Source organism: Sorghum bicolor, chromosome 10 (genome assembly GCF_000003195.3).
Source record: "Sorghum bicolor cultivar BTx623 chromosome 10, Sorghum_bicolor_NCBIv3, whole genome shotgun sequence".
NCBI lineage: Eukaryota > Viridiplantae > Streptophyta > Magnoliopsida > Poales > Poaceae > Sorghum > Sorghum bicolor.
In genome coordinates, this window is record NC_012879.2 from 2,627,565 (window position 1) to 2,651,672 (window position 24,108).

At 44.8% G+C, this 24,108-nt stretch overlaps 2 protein-coding genes across 3 annotated transcripts; both read left to right on the plus strand.

Annotated features, from left to right (window-relative positions):
- On the plus strand, window positions 8,914-13,895 carry LOC8070721 (palmitoyl-acyl carrier protein thioesterase, chloroplastic). The gene is made up of 7 exons (XM_002436412.2): window positions 8,914-9,191; window positions 10,129-10,698; window positions 10,804-10,937; window positions 12,237-12,350; window positions 12,447-12,633; window positions 12,717-12,785; window positions 13,060-13,895. Exons 2-7 carry the CDS (start codon window positions 10,186-10,188, stop codon window positions 13,327-13,329), a joined length of 1,287 nt encoding a protein of 428 aa, XP_002436457.1. The 5' UTR covers window positions 8,914-9,191; window positions 10,129-10,185; the 3' UTR covers window positions 13,330-13,895.
- LOC8070722 (pre-mRNA splicing factor SR-like 1) lies at window positions 17,584-21,134 on the plus strand. 2 transcript variants are annotated; one of them, XR_002448670.1, is made up of 5 exons: window positions 17,584-17,784; window positions 17,876-18,176; window positions 18,535-18,615; window positions 19,251-19,579; window positions 20,189-21,134. XR_002448670.1 is itself a non-coding variant. In XM_002436413.2 (5 exons), the coding sequence occupies exons 2-5, from the start codon at window positions 17,889-17,891 to the stop codon at window positions 20,924-20,926; spliced, it is 1,179 nt and encodes a 392-aa protein (XP_002436458.1). In that variant the 5' UTR covers window positions 17,590-17,784; window positions 17,876-17,888; the 3' UTR covers window positions 20,927-21,134. The 2 variants fall into 2 exon arrangements, 1 of the variants encoding a protein (XP_002436458.1); XM_002436413.2 differs by having other exon boundaries at window positions 17,590-17,784; window positions 19,251-19,322.

Below are 24,108 nucleotides of genomic sequence, written 5' to 3' on the forward strand. Positions count from 1 at the left end.
TTGCAGAGGATTCATTGTCAGGGTATCTCGTCAGAGGTTTCTGTGAGCTGAAGATACAATATCCCTGATCAAGGTGGGTGCATTCATTCATAGGATCGGGCTGGTCAGTGATAGATCGAAGGTTTCAGATAGTGATCGTGTACCGTATACGTATCCTGAAATGAAAAGGATTGAATAGACAGACCCCTGGTTTTAATTGGTAATCTGGTTGCAACTGCCACATTTGAATTGTAATCGTGTGATGGAAATCGATGCAGTGCATCCATCCTCTGCAACTTACAAACGTGTTAGGTTGGTAGACGGCTTGCCACGAACTGATTGTCTGCAATCATCAAGGGGGCCAAAATTATATAAATAAAGTAAATGTCGCTGAATCCTTGTACAAGTATTTCCATTCGAAAAAATGGAGTCGTTGTTTCGATATATTTTACTGTGTGCTGACGGACAACGGACGTGACAGTTGACTGGTCAGATGATATCTCCAAGAGATAGAGATAGAGTGTTGTCATCGTCTCATCTCAATGAATGAATGAATGAATGAATGAATGAATGAATGAGTGATTTTGCTTAGTGGCTAAGAGATGAGAGAAGAGTACTCCTCCTAATTAAGGCTGCGTAGACCGTAGAGATAGTAGCCAGTAGGATACTAGAAGAGGCAGCGGAACGCGGACTCCCGGTCATTGCAACTGTAAGGATTCTCGTCTCCGTCCGTTGCTGACCGTGACCATCCAGTCGACGTGCTTTCTTTCATCAGCATCGACATGGACAGGGTCCAGACGTCCAGTGGTCCATTATTGACCGACGTCGTGACCATTGCATCTGAAATGGAAGGTAGACAGTCACCAAGAATACTGTACTATACTTGTTTAATTAATACGTAATCGTCTTCGACAATGACAGAGACGACCAAAAAATGCTTGATGTGTTGTGTGTGTGCCTTGAATTCAGTCTGCTTGTGTTGGCACCATGCTATTGATTTCGAGCGTCTGGCGACCATTATCAACAAGGCACGACGAGCACGCCACAAACCAAATAAAGAAATTGTCAGCAACCCTGCTCCAACTCTCTCTGTCTCCGTCAATTGAGAAGAAGCACAGGCGGACGCTGAAGAACCAGAGCGCGCCCCTTTCAGCCGTCCGCTGCATTCAGTTCAGGCCCAAGACGAACCGAAGGCCCAACCCGTTGGTACACGGCCCTGGAGTGTCTCTGTGTGTGAGAGAGGATACTTATTCTACAGATGAGAAGTGAGGAAGAGGGTAACCAGGAAATTGTAAACTCTTCTAAATACTCCCTAATCATTCCTCTGAGATTCGTCCTCTGCTGTTCTTCCTTCTCCACCAAAGTTACCGTTCTCCCTCCACATTCTCCAAACACAAGCCACATATTAGCACATTTCAAGTGTATTATTATTATTATTATTATTACATAGTAGTCTCTCCAATTAGAGAAGATGGCAACAAATTCCTTTCTCCTCTCCCACCAACAGTTGAGAGAGGCGGTCGCGGGCGCTCCGGTCTCCGTCGGCGGTCTTCCTTGCCTCCGCTGGCCTTCGGGCCCCGGGGAGGTGGTGGAGACCGTCGCGCTCTCACCGGTCGGAGTAGGTCCTAGTAGTAGTAGATCTAGGGTTAGGTTTCCAGGGGCGGCGGCGGCGAGACGGTGGCGCCCAGTTGGAATAAGATCCTCTTGTGCTTTTCCTCGTCTCGGCAACATTCTTCTCCGGTGTTGGCGACGAGCGCATGGAGGTAAGGTCCGCTTTGGTCGGATCTTGTACACGAGATTGAGCCCAACAGTCTTTTGTTGTCTCAGTGAGGCAATGGATCTAGCGGCTCTGTCTTTGAAGGATGCTATGGTGGCGACGGCGAGCTTCGATCCGGGAACAGAGGGGCTTAGGGTGTGTCCTCGGCCGAGGTTCATCCGGCGGTGACTCCATCTCTTTGCGCCTCACATCAAAGCCTTTGTGCGAAAGGGGCTCCTCTGCTCTAGATCTGGATCCGCCTCTGCTTCCACGACGACAACCGGTGGTGAGACGGCGGCGGCTAGAGTCGGGGTGTTCGTGAGGCTTCGAGAAGCACAGGTCCCTGGGTCTTTTATGTAATTTTTGTTTTTGTTAGGGGCCTTTATGCAAGATGGGTGGGACAGCTGTCCATGTATCCTTATACGTATCCTTATTTCATGTTTGTGTACGTTTTTCTTATCTAGAAATACAGATACACTTTATCAAACTAAAAAAAAAACTAGAGAAGATGGCGTGCATAGAAGGCACGTGACGTTGCGGAGTGGGACCCACCTCAAGGAGGATCCTGGAATGTTTGATTAGACATTGCGAGGCACGTGACGTTGGGCCGGGAGGAAAGCTGGAGTTTCTTTTCCTTGACGCTGCCATTGCCGCTAGAGAGTCTCTCTGGGCCACATCAAACAGGCGCGTGCGGTGCCTGTCTTCCGAAGCAGTTGGGCCTGCTGGTCTGGTCTGGGCTCTCCAGTTTGGGCGGGGCGGCGCGACTCCTTGCGTGCCAGGAGCCCAGGAGCCTGAGCCTGCTGCTGCTGCTGCTGCTGCGTTGCACTTGCATCTGCATGCGAGGAGGCGGCCCGGCAGGAGACGCACGCCGGCCGGGCACAGCAGAACAAGATTCGTCGTCCTCGGAACTGCAGACGAGCAGAGCACACTGATGACTGCCCTGTTTGGTCGGTCTCCACTCCGCCTCCATACCACTACCCATAATACTGTCTGTGACATTCAGATTTCAGAGAGTACAGTACAGTTGTTGTTGTACATAGCCACAGTGTTCCATTTTTCCATATCGATCGATCGATCGATCGATGAACTCCATGCCGTTCCAGCAGCACATCAATTCAAGGCCACCACCTATGACCTACCCATGCCAATTGCCCATTGCCATGCCTGCACAAACTCGGCATTGTTGCGTTGTCCATCACACCAATGCAAATTCACAAGGCTTGTCGTCTAGTAATCGTCGTCGACAACGACAATGACGAGGCACACAGGCATGCATTTTGGCATTTCTTCTTCAGACTTCTCGCTATGTACGTCGACGATATCCGGAGGTAGGGTACAAGTACAAACGTATACATGCATATACATGTACAACAAAGCCAGCTCCCACGACCTTGCTAACAAGTGCCCCACTGCGTCTTTTTTTTTTTTTGGGTTCCCTTTTCCGTATATGTAAACAAATTAAATTCTATGTAAACTAGAATTCTGTGATAGCAATAGCAATTGTCCTCTCTCTCTCTCTCTCTCTTTATTTGTTCCTTTCCTCGATCGCTAGTAAAGGAGTTACTGCTGTTACACAACACATACACAGCTGTGCCACGTGTGCAGTACAAAATGTTCATTACTACTACTTACTTTCCTAACTATCATCAGTATGGTCCCTTTCATTTTTTTTTTACCTACTTGCATTGCCGCCAATAAACCATGGGACCGGCTGCGGCTGGGAGCCACGAGTGACGAGCAGAGTTCACAGTGTAACAGCACATATGCATTCACCTACTTGTCGCCGGGAAACGACAAGTCCTGTGCACAAAGGTCCTGATTCTATTGTTTGCCCTGTTGGATTATATAATCAAATTTAACTATAGCTTATAAGTTTGGTATGTTTGTTAATCACTTAATTTTTATACATAAACTTGTGTATAAAGCATATATACATAGAGATAGGGTCTATGTACGTGTTCGTAGGGGTGACCGGGTGAGAGTTATGCGTACTTGTGTAATTCGAAAAAAAAAAAGAAACAAGCGCTCTATGTAAATAGTCGGTACGTACCTAGCGGAGTAATGGATCGACTATAAAACGTGTTTTCCATTTCTCACGAACAAAAAAAGAAAAGAAAAACTATACCAAGACCGCAGAAGAATCCGCGCAAGAATTGACCAAAGTACCTAGAGAGTCCCCGGATAGTTCAAGCCTGGCTGCATGCATTTCTATCCAACGCTACTTATTACTCCGTACTAATTTAATTAGACTTCCATACATGCATGTAATGCAGGAGTAATCCCGTCGATTTAGACCAAAAAATAACTGAAAGGCCACTCAATTAACAATTGTTTCCAGCCTTCCTATTTGGACCATTTCATTCATGCTGTTCCATAAACCGATCGCGGCCGGCCAAACAACCCAAAGTAGTAGTACCCACCTCCGAACTGAATGAGTATTTTAATAATTGTAATATAATAATCCTAAGAACAAACCTCCTGCGTGTCAACGACCTACGTAACTACTCTCCAGTTTCATCAAATTGTAAATTGTTTTAATTAATTGATCATATTTTTACATGCATGTTTTGGTGTGTATATACAAGACTTAAAAAATACATATAAACATATGTCTCGTATCAAACAAGATTTGTTAGGTACACTATGAAGTATGTACTGTGTATGTATATTTCTTTGGTGCATTTTTTTTATTTAAAAAGGAATTAGATATACGGGAGCGCTCCCATCCGTGCATGCCATCGTTATCAACAAGTCGCACTGTATGTACTTTCCGCCTTCTCATGGCACCAGTGAATTGACAATTGAGGGCACGGTCGCACTCGTGGCATCGTTTATTTCAGTTTTCAGAGTGGACAGGCAGCACGCAGCAGTACCGGACCAAAGTTTCATTTCATCGATTCTTACTTAATCCTCCCCATGGGCCGGATCCAATTGACTTGGCTTTTGCCTGGCTACAGAAGGATATATACGACCATGATCATGACAAAAGCTCGACCGTGTGCCTATGGCATGCGAAATCTTTTTGGATTTTGTTACTGTAGCACTTTTATTTGTTTGTGGTAAATATTATCTAATCATAAATTAACTAGAGTTACAGGATTCGTCTCACGATTTATAGTCAAACTGTATAATTAGTTTTCGTTTTTGTCTATATTTAGTGCTTCATGCATGTGACGCAAGATTCGATATGACGGAGATCTTGAAAACTTTTTGAATTTTGATGGGAAGTAAACAAGGCCTGTGCACGGCGCTGACAAATCCAGCATCGTCAAAGTTGGCAGAATTCAAGCGTAGAGTCGGGTGTGTTCTGTTCTGGTCGCCTTTCAAGTTTCAAAGGCTGCCAAGTTTTTCCCCCATGTGCATGCTACGGTTTGTATTGATTGATGACGCTAGATATGAAAAGCTCGTCACAATCTAACTGTAATATTGAAAAAGAAAACAGTTAGACTATCCTTGTGAGGCAACCATAGACACTAGCTTGTCGCGAATTTCGATGCATAATTAAAATATTAAGAAGAATCAGCTCGAAAGAAGAACTATAACACTCTGTCATCTGGTGGATAATTGTACATGGACAGATCGAGCTGCGACCGATCGATGTTGTCGTATGAGCCTCAACAAAATAACAAGTATTTCAGCCACACACAAAACAAAACAAAAAAAAAAAAGCGTGACGCTGCGTCCTGCTGCATGGGCGGCTCTCGATTGCCGGACTTGTTTGCAAAAATTTTCAAGATTTCTCGTCACATCGAATCTTTGGTCGTATACATGGAGTATTAAATATAGACAAAAATAAAAACTAACCGCACAGTTTACCTGTAATTTGTGAGATGAATCTTTTGAGCCTAGTTACTCCATGATTGGACAATATTTGTTAAATAAAAACGAAATACTACCGTATCCAAAAACAGAAAATTTTGCGAACTAAACAAGGCCGATCAACTCTGGCTCGCCCAGCGCATTCTGATGAATCCGAATCCGATGCGGCTAATCGATCGCATATTCGCATGACACGATCGATCGTCCGGTTTCAGTTTCAAAAAAAAAAAACAAAAACAATCCAAATCCAACGTTTCATCGTGAATGAAATGTGACGACGTTCGGTCGAATTTGTTAACTATTTCAACAAACAGATTTTTATTTTATAATAAATCAATAGACAGCGAGTTTTCTCGAGAAGGAAAGAGATGCACCAGCTCCGTCGATCGACCGTGGTCTTGTAGCACGGTTTGGTGCAGGTAGTTGGGCCCTACCTGAAAGACGGGCGGCCCACCGGCCCGGGGCGCCGTGCACGTGGCCACCTGCCGCAGCCAGCCATGAGGTCCTCCGTTTCCGTTTCCGTTCTCTTCCCCTCCAACACCCACCACCAGCTTCGCGAAGCTACCACGCGTTCCCAAACTGCCCCTACCAAGTGTCAGCCAGCGGCCGGGCAGCTGGGCTGGCTGGCCGCGGTGGCGCCGTGCCGACCAGAAGCGCCACGACCACGAGCGGAGCGGAGCGGAGCGGGTCAAGTCGCCCGCCCGTCATCTCGGACGGTCCCGAGGCCTATGAATGACGCAGATCGCCGGTAACGGATTCGTTCCGTTTCCATTTTCCATCGGTGCGCCGCGCGGACGATCGTGATGACGTCAGATGAAGCGCGCGGACGATCGTGTTCAACAGTCAACAGTGTGCAGCTAGCGGCGTCTGCTGGTTGGTCACGCACCTTCGACCGATCCTGACGTCACTACGTACGTGTAGTAATCCTGGTTGCTTCGGCGGATAAGCCATGACAAAAAAAAAATATTATTGATTAATTTATTATGAGAGAAAAATACTGTTGAATAACCAATAGATTCAGCTGATAAATTTAAGCGAACAAAGAGTACATTTGAATAATTGCATCCTAATGTTCTCCTTCTTCTAGTGGAACATCCCTACTCAAATAAATTATTTTATATATATATATATATATGTACACACACGGTAAATACTCTCCAGTGGAGTATATACGCTTTTACGTCACTAAATATGTGTGTTGCTACTTTCTAGAGAGCAGATATATACATACTAGTACATTGCGACGCAACTTTGACACAGATGTGCACCCTCTTTTTAGCCGAGGGAGTAGACCATTTATTTGTTTTGTTTTTTTGTTTCAAAAATAAAATATTTGTTTTCTCTAGACATTTTTGTTTTTCTTTTTTTTTTGGAAGAAAATGCTTCAGAGTCTAAGAAAATATCCATTTTCAGCATTTCTTGAAGGATTCTAGCTATTAGCAGTTAGCACCAATCTACAAGGCTTTATTATCACCCCCCACCACCACCACCCCTGCACACACATCCTCACCCTTAGAAAAAAGAAGTTCAGGGCAGCATGATGTGTTGGATTCTAAGACAAATTAAAGTTTTCTTTGATTTTTTTGAGTAAATTAAATCAAAATGCCTATTTTTGTCTTAGTTCGTGAATCCTCCTTTTCTTTACATGATTTACATGAAACATTTATTTTTTGTGTTTCTATCTTCACATTCTAAACAAAGACATTCCTTATCCATCCTTGCATTCTAAATAAAGACGTGCTTTATATCTAGAAGAAGATGGAACGTCGATCAGATTTCTATGAAGATCGAATAGAAAATTGTAAAACATTTGAACTAAGGTTTTGCGGGTGTTTAAATAAAGACGTGGTATGTGATGAGTAACATATCCACGGAGACATGAGCAAATCTAAATATTGGTGGCTACAAGACAAGTAAGAGTTGGAGAAGTATGGTTGCCAATCAGGAACTACTATACGACCTCTCTCCCTCTTTGTGTTGTGAAAGTTCAAAGTTACATATATATTACGTATCAATTCTATTATTTTCTTGTTACTTCTTGCATACACATTTTATACCTTAGAATTAGGAGCTAAGCACATGTAAACATGTGGGCTACACACTGGTCGCATATATGCAATATCCTGCATTGACTAATGATTAGACCCACATGTTAGATAAACAACCATAGATAATTAGGCTATGGCATGATTATCCTAGAATTGGATAGTCATTGGTGATTATATGCTTAGAGATATGTCCCTACTATTTGATGTATTCGAAAATTATCCAAAACTACCAGCAAATAGCAAATAGCACAAGCCGAGAGAGCATCTTCAGCTTGTCCCAAGGAAACCTACTCCTAAGAAAGGTTTGGTTTCTCTACGAGTTTCGTATTCCATCATACGAAAAGGAACTCCTAGAATAGGCCACTGTATAAGATAGATGCAAATATTTTTGATCCCAAATTTCTCTAAACTATAAGCTCTCTTTAACTTTGCCATCTCTAACTTAGATTAAAGGTTCTTGGCAAAACATGTTAACATCTATCTTTTACTGTGGTAGCTGGGACTTCCGAATGTGTGTGGGTGGTCGTTGGGACTTTCCATGAAAAAAATGAGGACGAACATGAAAGCTAGACAAGAAGAGAGAGGCAGAACAAAAACATTGAAAGATTTGGATTCGATCCCTGCTTAGCTTTTGTTTTTAGCATTTTATTTTCACATGTGTGTGAATGGTCACTAGAACTTCTGAATATGTATAGGTGGTCGCTCGTACTTACCAAGAAAAAAACAAGGATGAACCCATAAGCCGAACAAGAAGGGAGAGGCAGAACAAAAACAAATTTGATGACGAGTAGAAAACAAGTAACTTATAGGGATAGATAGAAAAAATACGATGAAAATTTTGTCACATTAATAGTAAGGCAGATAAAAATAAGAAAAATACATAGACAAATCTAAAGCGATCTATATCGTAATTTAAAGATGAATACCTTCTAAATAAAATAATGAGTTAATGATGTACAAATAAACTAACTAATTACTTCTACAATCCACAACAATCACCAAACGCTCTTATAGCCGTGTCACGCTCGAGATACATCGCTTTCTTTCTTTGCTTTACCATCCACCAGTACGGCAGTACGTGTGGTCGAACCAAATTTCGTGTAGAACCGTCGGACAGCTAGAACAAGGAAAAAAGGAACAGGAAAAAAACTGGTCTAAATAATGCAACCCGGGCCCACAGGTTCCGCTGCCCTGAACTGACCAAACCGGCCCTAGGGGCACTCTCGTCCTTTCACTGCCCCGTATGCTCTACGCATACCGGCATACGTACCCCGTGAGCCGTACCCGCGTCTGTATATATATATATTATCTCCACGCGGTTGCCTAACGGCTCTGCTCCGTGGCCGCCTTTCAGAGAAGAAACAGAGGGAGGAAACGCAAAAAAAAACTCATCTCTCTCTCTCTCTCCCCCCACCTCCCTCTCTCTCTCTCTTGTGTGTGAGGTGGCGAGCCTGAGGGAGCGGAGGCCACAAGTCCAATCCGCCCGTATCTAATCCGTTCTTGCGCCGCGACGAGGAGGAGGAAGAGGGGGCAGCGGCGCGGTCGGGCTTGATTCGGGCTCATCCGTTCCTCGCGGGGGCGCACGCACGGTGAGTGCCCGCCTTCCCGGTGATCTGCGTGGTGCGAGTTTCTAGGGCGTGGGGGCGGCGGGGGGCTCGGGTGGTGGATTTCGGGCTGCATTCCGGTTTCGCGGGGTAGATCTGGCGGTTTCGTGCGGAGTTCTGTCGGTGCCCTAATGCCTGGGGGATTTTTTTTAATCCGTCGGCTTTTTGTGTTTAAATTTGCGGAAATTAACGGGGGGTCACGGGTGAAATGTATGGATTTTAAGGTGGTGTTGTGCCTGGCCTGAATTGGGCATCAACAATGGCGCAGGTTTGGGTGTTGGGTTGCTGTGGATTTGCCGGCAATGTGTTTCTGTTCATCGCTGAAAAATTGGAGCTTTTCTAGGGATGTGATTCGTCTTATTCGGTTGGAAACATGGTCCAACTGGCTTGAGCTGTATCCAGAGAGAAGGCTGGTTGGATTTCTCTGGGCTAGTAGGCATGCATTTGTTTGCCGCCCCCCGAAACATGTGGTGTGGCCGTAGTTGAGATGCTTTCTGATGGTGGGGCAGTGACCCTCGCTTGCGAATTGATTCGTAGGGGCTCAACTGGTTTCAGTATTCTTTGGTGGTGGCCTTCCTCTGCCTGAAAAGGTTACATCTTTTAGCTGCTGGATGCCTGGATCCGGTGGCCTATGCCAGACTCCTAATTAATTTCAGAAAATTGTTTGCGGTTCTCATATTTTCTGTATAAAAAATGGAAATGTTCATTTATCCTTTCTGTACTGTAGCTATCACGATTCTGGAAGCCCCAAACTTGGAATTTTAACCATCACAGTCACACAATAGCCATGTTCCTTTCGAGGTCTTACTCACGAGAATGCGATGGAAAATAGGGGAAAACAGTGGCGCTTTGTTGTCTAAATAAATGGTGAATATATACACCTTCTCACAAAACCTTCTGTTTTCGTTGGTTCTTTCTTCAGGTTGGCATTTGGAGTGTGAGGCCTCGGCTTCTCTGAATCCTGAAGCACGGTTGAGCCATGGCTGGCTCCCTTGCTGCCTCAGCCTTCTTCCCTGGTCCAGGGGCTTCTCCGGCAGCATCCGCCAAAACATCAAAGAACTTGGCTGGTGAATTACCGGATAATTTGAGCGTCCGTGGTATTGTTGCAAAACCTAACGCCCCTTCGGGCAACATGCAAGTGAAGGCTCAAGCACAGGCTCTTCCCAAGGTTAATGGCACCAAGGTTAACCTCAAGAGTGCAAGCACAGACAAAGAGGAGGCGATACCCTACACTGCTCCTAAAACATTCTACAACCAACTGCCAGATTGGAGCATGCTTCTTGCAGCTGTCACTACCATCTTCCTGGCAGCAGAGAAGCAGTGGACACTGCTTGACTGGAAGCCGAAGAAACCCGACATGCTTGTTGATACATTTGGTTTTGGTAGGATCATCCAGGATGGGCTGGTGTTTAGGCAGAACTTCTTGATTAGGTCCTATGAGATTGGTGCTGATCGTACGGCTTCTATAGAGACATTAATGAACCATTTACAGGTGACACAATGATACTACAAAACTTAAGTTTCTCATCCTTTTTTGCTCTATTTACTATTGGTCCATCTTGTTTCATTGTGGCTCACTTTATTTTGAAATTTTCAGGAAACAGCTCTTAACCATGTGAAGACAGCTGGCCTTCTTGGAGATGGTTTTGGCGCCACGCCAGAGATGAGCAAGCGAAACCTGATTTGGGTTGTCAGCAAAATTCAGCTTCTTGTTGAGCAATATCCCTCGTGGTATGTTTCTGCAAACAGTAACAACCCTTATCCATTTCTTGGAAAATGCCATCCTTCTCGCGTTGAATCAAATTTATAACTGTTACTCTTTCCACTCTTTGTGGAATTGGCTGTTTTGCCCCTTGGGACATGCGTTTTCAAAAATTGAGTATTGCATGCACTAGAAGTGTTACTAGCTAAATTTTGGTCATTTCACTAATTTACTAGCATCTGATTTTGACTGATAGTTTGTGCATGCCATTTATGGATAATGAAGCTTTATAATCTAACTGGCTTGTGCTGTATAGCATGAAAACGTCCTGTATAAGTCTTTAGGTATGCACTTAGTATTACTTGAAGATTAGCAACAAACAGTCCGCATGATCCAGCCTTGGCACAAGCAAAACATTTAGACATCTTTGTCTAAAGTCTGTTGAGCTGTGATGTCTTGGTAAAAAGAACAGGACTCACGCCTTTAGGAGCAGTGCTTCTATGGTTTAAGGATTCAGTCTTTACTTTAGCTCTCAAAGATGAAAAATGTGTATCAGCGGTGCAGGCTTAAATAACACTGGAATATAAAATAGTTCTAACTATCAATCAGAAGCACAAGAAAACAACCTCCCTGCCAATTTTCTGATTTTGTTATTCTGCACAGAGAACAAGTTTATTGCCTATATCCCCTTTGAGTGGGACTCCATAGCCTGGACAGTTTCAGCAGGCAACACCTTAATATGGATGGTTGCACCCAACCAAAACACGGATAAGCGGAGTTAAAAAACACTGATATGCGCCTTGGTTTAGTGTCACTATTTGTTATGTTCATAGTCGAGTATAGAGTGACCAAAGTATTGGAAGTTATTTATTTGGTAAGACAATATATTAATAGCTTAGAACTGCTGAATTAAGTGGCGTTTGTCCATGCATTCGTTGAATGCTTGAATCACAAAGATCTGACAGGCTGTACACCTCAAGAGATCAGAGCTGGCCTTTATTGTTGGAATAAATGATTTCATCGTAAGAAATAAATGGTGTGGGCTGCCATACGAAGATGTCTTTGATCTGGATTCGTCAGCTCACTACATTTAATTTGTTTATTGAGCAAATAACTTGAGTGCTCAGAAATCAACACCTGCTACAATTTTCGTTTCGTAAAGTTACAACTTTGCAAGTTGTCCAATTCGGGAGTATACCTTGTTGGAGAAAAGGAGAACAAATTGAACTGTTTTTTTTTTTGTTTTTTGGGTTCAGATATAGTTGTGACATTTGCTTATGGGCTGAAAAGTTGACTGAATATCTGTTGAAAAACTTGCTATAATTTAGGGGAGATATGGTTCAAGTGGACACATGGGTAGCTGCTGCTGGAAAAAATGGCATGCGTCGAGACTGGCATGTTCGTGACTATAACTCTGGACGTACAATCTTGAGAGCTACAAGGTTTGGATTTCATCTGCTTTTGTATTTATTGTTTTTGTCTCTTTGATGTGTGATCTTTGCTTATTATTTGCATACCTTTTCAATTTTTGCTTGCAGTGTTTGGGTGATGATGAATAAGAACACTAGAAGGCTTTCAAAAATGCCAGATGAAGTTAGGGCTGAGATAGGCCCGTATTTCAATGGCCGCTCAGCCATAACAGATGAGCAAAGTGAGAAGTTGGCTAAGCCAGGGAGCACTTCTGATGGTGATACTATGAAACAGTTCATAAGAAAGGGTCTCACTGTAAGTAGGATAACCATGCTTTGTTTCTTAGTACCATGGTTGTCAAATATAAATTTCTCATGGGGCTCCATTTCATTGAACAGCCTAGGTGGGGCGACCTTGATGTCAACCAGCATGTGAATAATGTCAAGTATATTGGTTGGATTCTTGAGGTAATTTCTTGAGGGCCTGCCTCTTTTCATCTTATTCAATGGCCGCTGATCTGGCCATGTGGTGGTGGTTGGAGATCTCATTGGCATGACTTAAAAGTTTATAAAGCTTTGTGTACTTGTGTTTGTATAACTCCTTTCTAATGAATGATCAATTGGTGATCTGTCTTTGGAAAGCAAACACTGCTAGTACAGTGATATCTATTGAGCTTCTTAATCTTTGAATAGTATAAAGCTGCTCAAAATGCCTGAATCCTTTTTTGTTATCTTTTTCCAGAGTGCTCCGATTTCAATCCTGGAAAAGCATGAGCTTGCAAGCATGACACTGGATTACAGGAAGGAGTGTGGCCGTGACAGCGTGCTGCAGTCGCTCACCACCGTCGCAGGCGAATGTGTGGACGGCCACGCAGACTCCACCATCCAGTGTGACCACCTGCTGCAGCTGGAATCAGGAGCCGACATCGTGAAGGCGCACACAGAGTGGCGCCCGAAGCGGGCGCACGGTGGTGAAGGGAACATGGGCTTTTTCCCGGCGGAGAGCGCATGAACCCCCCTCCCCCCTGAAGCTGAACTGGCCGAGCAAAGAAAATCGTGGAGGGGCAGCTCCTGCGAAGCACAAATCCTATGTTATGGGGGTACACTAACGCAACTGAGTGAGTGGTTTTGGTTGGTCGCGAGAAGTTTGGCACATGGGGGAACGCCGCATTACCCACCCAACCTGGGGAATTGGCCAAGACGTGTTTGACGGGAGGCTTGGAGGCACTGGCATGTATGGTGGGGGGAGCCCAGGAGGAGGCCAGGATTGAGGAAGCAGAGCCGATCTGAGTTGTTGTGAAGAGAGGAACGCAGTGAGTGCTGCTCTAAGGGTCCCAGGACGGAGGATGGATGAGTCTGTGTTGTGGGTTGCTGGACAAGGACGCGTACAGGAGCTGATTGAGGAGGCCGGAGTGGAAGATTCTGCAGGGGATGATGACGATGATGTAGTAGGTTAGGCCAGGTTGGGTGTGTAGGAGGCATTCCCCTTTGTAACAGCCTAATTTGTACATTCTTACCATCTTTGTCTTATTGATTGATCGAATGAATCGCAGACCTCCTGCGTTTGCATCCATCCAAGGACAGGTATTATATGTTGTTATGTGATTTGTGGAATCGGAAGCTTTGGGACCTCCGGAGGCCGGCAGCAGTCCTGACGTCTGTTACTGGCCGGTGCAGTGCAAACCTTCTGGGACCATATATATATATATATGTCTTGTTCTGCAGTGGGGCCTTTTTCATGCAGTGCTAAATCTGCAATATCCAACCATTCAGAATCTTTTACAAGGAGCAGGAATTCCTTCCCTCCTGATGCAAGAAGTTTGCCCTGTCAAGTGGTAAATCTTGCTGTCCTTTTTCTGTCCACGGAAGGTTCAACCGTGAAGCATATTCAAGACGGCCGTGCTTGTGCTTTGGAACAAGGCACAGCGACGGTCAACCAGCTCCGAATTCTTGGAACTGCCTTGCCTTGGCGGCTTGCTTTGCTGTGCTGGCCCAGCCTTGGCCGATTGCGAAAACGAAAGTTGCAGTCCTTGGAAGCTTCGAGCAACAAGGTGGGAGAGGGAGACGGGAACCATTGCTTTGGCCTCTCGAGGACGAAGATGACGAGTGCGTGAATGCAGTAGCTGCCTGGCGGTGTTGGTGAGATGCGGCCACGCGAATATTAACGCCACAGCAGGGCTTGTTTAGTTCCGATTTTTCTTTGGTTTCGGTATTTTAGTATTTTCGTTTTTATTTGATAAATATTGTCTAATTATAAACTAAGTAGAACTCAAAAAAATTCATCGCACGATTTACAGTCAAACTATGTAATTAATTTTTGTTTTCGTCTATATTTAATACTCTATGCATGTGTCGCAAGATTTGATGTTACGGCGAATAGTTTTTGAACTAAACAGGCCTCAGCGCGGTGAGGTGTCGTCACGCGTCAGGCAACGCAAAAGTTTGGCTGGCTGGCGGTGGGTGGTGGCAAGCAGGACGACGACGGGAAGGGCCCGGCGGGAGGACGGAAGGGGCTGCTGGACCGAACCGAACCAGCTACCTGCATTTCCTTCTCGAGCTGGAGCTGGAGCAAGGGCCCCGTGACAACACCAGCCCAGCCATGCGCGCGACGTCGCCGTCGGAAATGGGTTCCATCATATCTCCGCACACAGTATAACACTTCCGTTTTGGGGGGGGGGGGGGGGGGGGGGGGGGGAATCGTGAGGACTGAGGCAACGAGCGAGTCAGTGAAGCGAACAGGGTTAACATGGCCATTTGCCCATTTTCAGCATTATTACACAAAAATCTCACGCGATTGGGAGCATGAGCAAGCATATATATACGCGGAGACATAATAGGAGACGTTGCTACTTGCCATGCCAGCCAAGATGGGCACGCATGACCACGACTACTCCGCGGCCGGGGGGCCTCTGATGGCGACGCTCTGGTTCGTTCAGTTGAGCCGCCCGGCCGCTGCGGGAGCCCCGGCCAGTGATGGCGCGACGCTAGCTGCCTTTTCCGGTGACCCAGCGGCCGCGCGTGCCGGCCGGATGTATGTCGATCCCCGGGCCGTCGTCGTCGTCCCTGCGCGCGCCACATGCATGGGCCGCGCGGAGGTAGCCAGCTAGATGGCGCGGCCGGGGACCGAGCGAGAGCGCATTCATTGCTTCCCTTACCGCCGGGGCCAGGGCCGTGCTGTGGATGCGACGCACCAGTACGATCGGATCGCCCGGGCGCCGGCCTACTGTTTGCCCCCATGCCGCCTGCCGCGCCGCACAGCAATGGGTGGTTTCGCGCATTCATCCTGCGCATATGCCTGCCTACCTACTCACCCAGCTGCCCGTCCTGTATCGGCTGCAGAGAACAGTTTTTTCTTTTTTCCTTGGACAAGAGCCAGCAGTGCGACAGACTGGGCGAAAGAAAAAAAAAAAGATAGCGATGCTGCTATGGACTCGAGTCTAGAGAGATTCCGCTATTGGGCCAAAGTTGGGCTCTAGCCAAATGACACAGCAATCCAAGAAAAAAAAAAAGATGGTGGTCTGCTATAGTGAGGCTCTGGGCCCTAAGTTGGGCTAATGGTGCAGCGGCCTGTTATCCTCCCACCGTTGGAAGCGGGCAGTGATCGCTGCTCTGTGAAGCCAGCCTCACGCCATTCCTGCCGCTTTAGGTTCGGAGAGGCCCAAGCCTTCGCAAGAGCCCCGCCAACCACTACCAACTTGGGACGGGCAGGCCAGCAAGCAAAGGCACACCACAGGCCCAGGCCCAGAGAAACCGTCGCACAGCATCCACACCACCTTGTTGCCCCCGCTCGGGTCACAAGCTCCCGCTACAGAGCTCGGCGAGTGCGGGCGGTCCCAACGGATATTTAAGCTGGTGTTGTGGAGGGTGGACTGGCGAGGTGGTGCTAAAGACTGAGGAAGTGAGTGGGGTGACTGGTAGTGGGTGGAACGGAGTGGGCTTCTGTTGCTTGACAACCGCGGCCCAACGGCCCTGCACACTTTGCCTTAGCGCAATTTTCGTCACAGGCCGGATGAGAATGTATCGGCAGGTCATCGGTGTTCCACAGGAGTTGCTAAAGAAAGAAAAAAAAAAAAAAGCGTGTTCCACAGGACAAACGTGCACGTCTGCCCCCGCTTAGATTCAAAAAAAAAAAAAAAAGAAAGTGCACGTCTGCACTGAAGACTGAACTCGTGCGATTGCGAACCACAGGTATACAATTGCAAAAAAAGAAACCCCTACCCTACTCTTGGCCTCTTGTCAACTACGAGCACTAGTCAACGGTAAGCCTAGTGAAAGAAGAGTTACGGATACCGTGTAAATTGAAAACCACAAGCAAAAAATAGAAAAGATATTTCCTCCGACACATTTGTTCACCGTAGTAGCACTATACAGTCAAATTGAACTGTAACGCTAGTGCATAGCTCGGCACCGCATAAGGCAGGCAACACCATGGACAAATAAACGACGCATTGAGAATTCAGAAACAACACCTCTGCCCCGAAGAAACTTGTGATGAATTTGTATAAAGCTTGATTTCACAGCTGGTGCTTGAAACAACAGTATACGAAATAAAGTTTTATTTTTCTATCTCCATATTTTCAGTTGGACTCAAGATAGAAGATTGGTACCGAGCTGAAAAATATTATGACACTACCAAGAAAGCAATTCAAAACCCTATTTCGGTCAAAATTTTTTTAAAACTTGACGTATTCGTAGTGCATCCTCATATGCCAAACGCAAAGGTTGAAATGTAAACTGAAACTGAAAAAAATCATAAGAAAAAGACTAAATTTTGGAGCTATTGTTTGCTAGAAGACAAAGAGTCTGTTCACCTTTCTGAAAAGTCATGACTAAGAATAATGTTTGCTGATTTATTACGATAGAAGAATGACTTAGAAGATAAACGAACGGAATAAAAATTCCTGATGAGGCACATGCACTCAAAATTTGTTAATTACTTTTTGAAATGATTTTGTACCTTAATCTTTTCATGTGAGTACATGTATGGATGTGCGATGAATATTCAATTTTCAATTGCTTTTTTTAACTTAATTTTCAATTGTTTTGAGCCAAGTAAATACGGTTTTCCGAATGGGTTTCATGTTTCCACTGTAGCCCTTGGCACAGCCCGTGACAGAGCAAACCGACTCAACCCGAGGCCGCACGCCCCCTGTGGCCCAGTACGATCCGTCCGTAGATCATCGAGCCGACGGCCCTGATGTGATTGAGAACTAGGCGCGTCACCCCGGGTGGCTTCTGGCTTGACGCGTTGACGCCTGACCCAACCCAACCTACGCACGCACACGGGCTCGACTCCTTTCCTCCGCCTCTCGTCTGCTAGGTCCCCTCTCCGACCGAACCCTCCCAATCCAAAGCGATTCCTCCGGCCCGCCGCCGTCCCGATCACGCCACGCCGCGCCGCGCCGCCGGGGCGGCGTCTCCCCGTGCGCCCTTAGCTCAGCTCGCGTTCCGGTGGAACAGAGACGAGGTAAACTTTCGAATCTCCTCTCTGCTACCCGCGCATGCGCCTTACGGCCTGCGGCGTGGTTCGAATTTGATTCCTGTTGATTCCATTCCAGAGGAGGTGAGGGGATGGAGATCCAGTCGTCTGGCCGGTCCATCGAGGGGCTGATGGAGAAGGTGCTGTCTGTGAACATCCTCTCCTCGGACTACTTCAAGGAGCTCTTCAAGTACAAGACCTACCACGAGGTGGTCGACGAGATCTACAACCAGGTGGACCACGTCGAGCCCTGGATGACCGGCAACTGCCGCGGCCCTTCCTCCGCCTTCTGCCTCCTCTACAAGTTATTCACCATGAAGCTCACCGTCAAGCAGATGCACGGCCTGCTCAAGCACCAGGACTCACCCTACATCAGAGCTGTATGTGAATCTCTGGCCTCCCTAGTATTTGGTTTTCTATTTCAATGATCTGTTTGCTGTTTCTGGGTTTAGAACAAGTTGTTGCATGCGGACTGTTACAATTTTGGAGGATTTAGTTAGGGAATCGGACTAGAAATGGCCCTCACTGTCCTGTCATTAGCTAAAGCTTCTCCGGTAGTAGTACATGTAGTAGTCAGTAGTAGTGATAGACTTAGTTGGCTGTATTTACATGGAACCGGCCAAGTGATACATATATGCCCATCCACACATGGCACTAGCTTGTCGGTGTCTCAAATCTTCAGTTTATCAAACAAATGAATTTGGCTATCAGAGTCTAATAATAATTTGTTTATTTCAGATTGGATTCCTCTACCTGCGATATGTTGCAGAACCGAAGACGCTGTGGTCTTGGTACGAACCCTATATCAAGGATGGCGAGGTATTGTTTCTATTGCATTAGCATTTCTGCGCCTGTTGTATTTGTTTCGCATTAAATTAAGCAGCAAAAGAACAACTGCAGTTCACGTGTTCAACCATAAGTTTCTGAATTATATCATCAAGTTTCTGCTGCATTGTTTCCACTTAAATGGTACTATGATAAACTTGTGTAATATAAGCAAAGATCATCTTTTGATATTGGCACCTGCTATGTACCAAGAGCAGTGCTTCTAGAAAGAATCAGATATAGTTGTAAAAAACTGAAGGCGGGACAATAGTTGGTTCCTATGTATGTATCCTAGTCTACAATCAGAAAAGAACCGATGTTTGAAACATGTACTGAAGGATATACTGAAATGTGCAATCTTCAAAGCAAAATTGGTGTTTCCCTGGAATCCGCCATTCCTGTCCTAGCTTTTACTTCTTTGGAACACAACGATGTCCACACTTATGAACTAACTGCTTAGCCATGTGGATCTATCTGTGAAAAAAAATCTTTTCATGCCTATACTAACATTGATTTGCCCATGTTTATAGCTGTAAAATATTTATGCTTCTTTACGATGTAATTAAAAAAAACCTGGTTACAGTTCTTTCCAGTGTCCATGTCTTTAATCTAATGCCCTACACTTTCAGGAGTTTGCCCCTGGCTCAAATGGTAAATCGACTACAATGGGCGTTTATGTGCGTGATCTTCTCCTTGGTCAGGTATATCTCTTGAAGTTATTTCACAATTCTTCCATATAACAAAAAAGTATCCTGAGCTGCTATCACAGTGTCTCCTTAGTTACCCAACTGCATCCGAGGGCAGAGATCATTAACCGTATTCTTTTCTGAACCTAAATGCCATTAGTCTTTCTTGAATCACTCACCTGTTGATTTGGCATACTGAGGGGAAATTTCAATTGTGGAGTTGCTTTTAAGAGGAGACATCATCTCTTCCGCCAGTAACATCACTGTATAAGGTTTGTCATGATGTGTTGCTCAAAAGTACCTTTTTCACTGTTTTTTCGCTAGTCTAACCTATGTTTCAAGTGGTTGAAGGATTCATAACATTTGAAATTGTTTGCAAGATAATTTACTCCTTTTTTTACTTGTTGAGGATTATATCATATGGAACATGTATGCCCATGGGGCTTTTGCCCATATTGGTTTCTTGTGGCAAGAGTTACTAGTATTTTCTTTTTCATCCAGACATGATTCTTTGCTGAAGGAGTGTGATATGTTATCGAGGAAATAGGTCTGTTTTCTCTAGAGAAAAGTGAAAGGGTTCCAGTGCGTTAAATATCTTATAGTTGGATTTTTTTTGGGAAATGCTACTAAAAAAAAAGAAAGATGAGTACTCCTGATACGGATTTGATAGTTAACTGTAAAACCAATTTTTCTTTTTTGCTGCTTGACACCACATTTGTTCCCAGGCAGGTGCTCTGATATATTGTATTACAATTCTGATGCAATTCCTCAGTGTTTTCTTTCTTTTTTAATATATTACTCTAGTAGATAAGTTTCAGTTGAGATTATTATTTGTCACATGTTAAAACAAAGTGTCAATGATATTTGTTATTTTTTTGCAGTACTATTTCGATAGTCTTCTTCCACGAGTGCCTCTCCCAATTCTCCGACAGGTCACTAGCCATCTTGAGAAGCTGAAGCTTCCAACAAAGCAGTCAGGAATGACTGGGGACTCCAATAGGCTTGAATCAAATGATACTGCCAGAAGACCTCCTTCTGTAAAGGCTTCTTTGTCTGTCTCTTTTGGTCAGCGTGCTCCACACCGTGCATCCACAAGGGATTCTTCCCCAGTCCGAAGAACATTACCTTCCAAACAGGACAAGGAAAGAAGTTATGATGGCGACCGTGCAAAATCGCCACCAAGGAAACGCCGAAGTCGGAGTTCTGAGCGTGATCATGACTCTGAGAGGGACCGTTCAGATCGTGATCGTGGCAGGTATAAGGATAGGGAGCATGATCGTTATGCTCGTGATCACAGAGACCGTGATCATCATCGGTCGAGTTATTCAGATAGGGATGATGAAAGACGGGGCCGTGAAAAGAGGGACAGGGATTCTGACCGAAATAGACATTCAAGCTCCCGCAGGAGCAGGAGCAGGAGTCCAGTCCGTGGCAGAACTGACGGTGACAAACATCGCTCCAGTCCATTTGGTAGGGCACCAGAATCATCCAACCTGGCAAAGCTGAAGGATCTGTATGGTGATGCAACAAACACAAAGAATGATGCTGGTGATGATAGAGCTCACAGGGATTCTGGAACAGAAGAGGTAATCCGACTGGGAGGGGCAAGGTGGAGGTGAATCTCATGTTATGGCAGGTCCATGAATCCAAACATCATTAGTGTCAGAAATTACCCAAGAAATGATGGGCTGTATGTCTTAACTTGAACTTGTAATTTCAAATATTTACTCTGAAGTTCCCCCATTATTATGCTGTCAATCTTTTTTATGTTGAAGTTCTGTTGCTTATCTGCCAATGGTTGGTGCTACAGAATGTGCTCTGACATTATTGCCATTCACTGTCTTATGTATTGCTGTATCTTTCATCACATTATATTTGTGATAACCACGCCAGAATGACGCAATAACCATGTGTATATTTTCAACTTATGTTCCTTCTGAAAAAAAGCACAATGTAGCCTTTCTGGCTGACTAGCTCAAACTGGAAAATGTACGGGTTCATTTTTGGAGCTATGTCATTTTACAAGATAACTAAGTTATAGATTTATACGTGATCCAATGAGTATGAAATTTTTGGCTTTATTCTTGTTAAATCTATGCTTTATTTATAACTAAGTTATACGTGATCCAATGAGTATAAAATTTTTACCATAGTTCAAGTATACAATAATGAGCCCACCATAAAAAGTTTATCACAATTGAAACATAGGAACTACATATATGGATTATTCGAATTAATTATAGAAAAACATAGATTTAAAGCTACAATAAAATTTTTGTACTAAAGTATATCATATTATATATTCACTATGTAGATCTAATTATCAGGAGTCCAACAAAATTAATTTTTTTATTTTATGATTTTTTTGTGATTTATTATGATTTTTCAAAGATTTAGCAGAAATAAATAAAAAAGAAAAAGACAAAACGACCCTCTAAAACCACTGAAGCGGTTATTTGACCGGTTTTGAAAGTTCAAGGGGTAGAATATCTAGTTTTATAGTTTGGGGATAAAGTATTTCACCCCAGATACTTTGAGGGGTTATGTAGACTTTTTTATGAAAAAAATATTTCGCAGGTTTGTAGACAAGTCCGCTTGCATCCCTAAATCCCCTGATTGGTTTTCCTTTTTAGTATGATTAACATTATGGTGGTACAAATGAGCATTCACGAAACCATTAAACAAAAGGCTTTGACAATTGGCTAAGTAACTAACAGTAGACTTTAGGTATTTTTTTTTCTATATAGCTAGCATCAAGAGCCCACGTATTCATCAGTATCTTCCTCCTCCAAGTATTCAAAATCTCCATCCTCCACCTCAAGGTCCTCATCATCGCCCGTGTCCTCCACAACCACTCCTCCTACAATCGAGAGAGAGAGAGAGAGAGAGAGAGAGAGAGAGAGAGAGAGAGAGAGAGAGAGAGAGAGAGAGAGAGAGAGAGAGGTACAGGCCAGCTTTTTCATGCCTGGTATAGGGCCCCGTTAGGCACCCCCTCGAGACGCATTGGTCAACGCTCTTTCCGCCTTTTGTGGGGGTACGACCTAATCCATTCAGGCCTCGAGACCATAGATCGCCTTCCCAGGTAAGGATCCTACGGGATCGGTCAGCGCTTCAATGACTCCCGATGCGATGCAGGCGAAGATACGTACACACACGTCTGGGCGCTTGTCTCCTGTCAACCATCAACCATGATGCTACGAATACGGAAAGGACGGTCCCATCATCACCAAGTACATTGCTACAAGACCCGTCAAGCCATACCGATACGACGGCCTCGACTTGAGCGACATCCGCTCCCATGTCATTGTCCAAGTTAGCCCTAAACGCCATGTACCCTTGAGCCTCCCCTTTGCCTATAAAAGGGGACGCCAGGACGTAGAACAGGGGAGGGGGCAAGCTCGGATACACATCTCATACAACAAAACCCCTAGCCGCATACTGTTTGATCCCTGAGGAGCTGGGTACCAAGTCCAAGCCCTTCTCCTCGCAACCCCACTTTCATCTGCTTGTATTTGCCCCTGTACAAGCACTTCGGTGCAAGATAATACAAGATCTCTCCCCCCAGGACGTAGGGCCTTCTTTGCCTGAACTAGGATAAAACGACCGTGTTCTTTTTACATCACCGTGCGGAAGAGGGAGCACACATATAAATTCACTCGTTGGTGCTAGCCCCCGGGGGCAAAACACCGACACTCCTCCTGCAATAACATGTTTTTTTTTGTCTTCATCATCTAAGCATTCATCACGATCAAAAGCCTATAGCTCTAGGTGGTTAGAAGTTATTATTAGGAAGTTATTATTAGTTTGTAAAAAAAGTTCATTATGATAGCATCATCTAAGGGCAAATATATATACAGAAAAGAACAAAATACTACCTAGCAGAAGACAAGAAACAACCGTGTACACATTTTGATTTCATATAAAAATCATCCTAGCGCATTACATGATTAATAATGGAAGATAATGGACAAAGAGCTGACTCATCATGTTTTGAGTTTGTATTGTGTGCTGGAAGCAGATCATCCATGCATGGAGTGTATATGAAAGACTCATGTGTAGCTGCGACCTGCATATGGCAGCATCCAACTGGTGTAAATTTCCCTAGGTACTGCAACTTGGAGGTACCCAGGTAGTAAGCAAACCCATCGAAGTGGTTGCCCAAGAAAGCAATCTCTTTGCTTGGATGGAACCCTAAGAAATCCAATACTACTACGAAATATCGATATAAAGATCATTACTGTAAACATTGTCTTCTTCCACATTGATATCACTGTTATCACTAGAGTCCCATCCACAATCCTCCCTCCCCAACCTCCGCTTGTGAGAGTGTACTGGCGCAAGGAGTTCGCCGGAGTGGCTGCACGCCCAGAGATGCAGGGGTAGGGGAGGGAAGGACCGCGGTGGAAAAAAGGATAGAAGGAGTAGGGCGATTGACTGCGATTGACAACGATGTTTTCAAATTTTGTTTCGCAGGATAGAAGGAATGAAGGAGTGCTGGTCGTAACTTTCTTAGGGGAGGCAGGATCGGAGGAGTAAGGCAGACAGGACGATGTAGCGATTGTCGCATTAAAAAGATAATATCCACTCTTAAAAAGATAATATCCACTCTTTTAGCTTTATATATATATGAAAAGACATTTTTTAAGAGGTGTATTCTAAAAAACGGTTGATCACTAATCGTAACAGTGCATGCAGCCATGCGGGATTGCGGGCTGCGGCCGTTTCTGAAGAGGCATCCAATCACCGAGCGTCCGAGCTACACAGCTGATTGCCTGATTGGCATATTTCTTTTTCTTTTTTT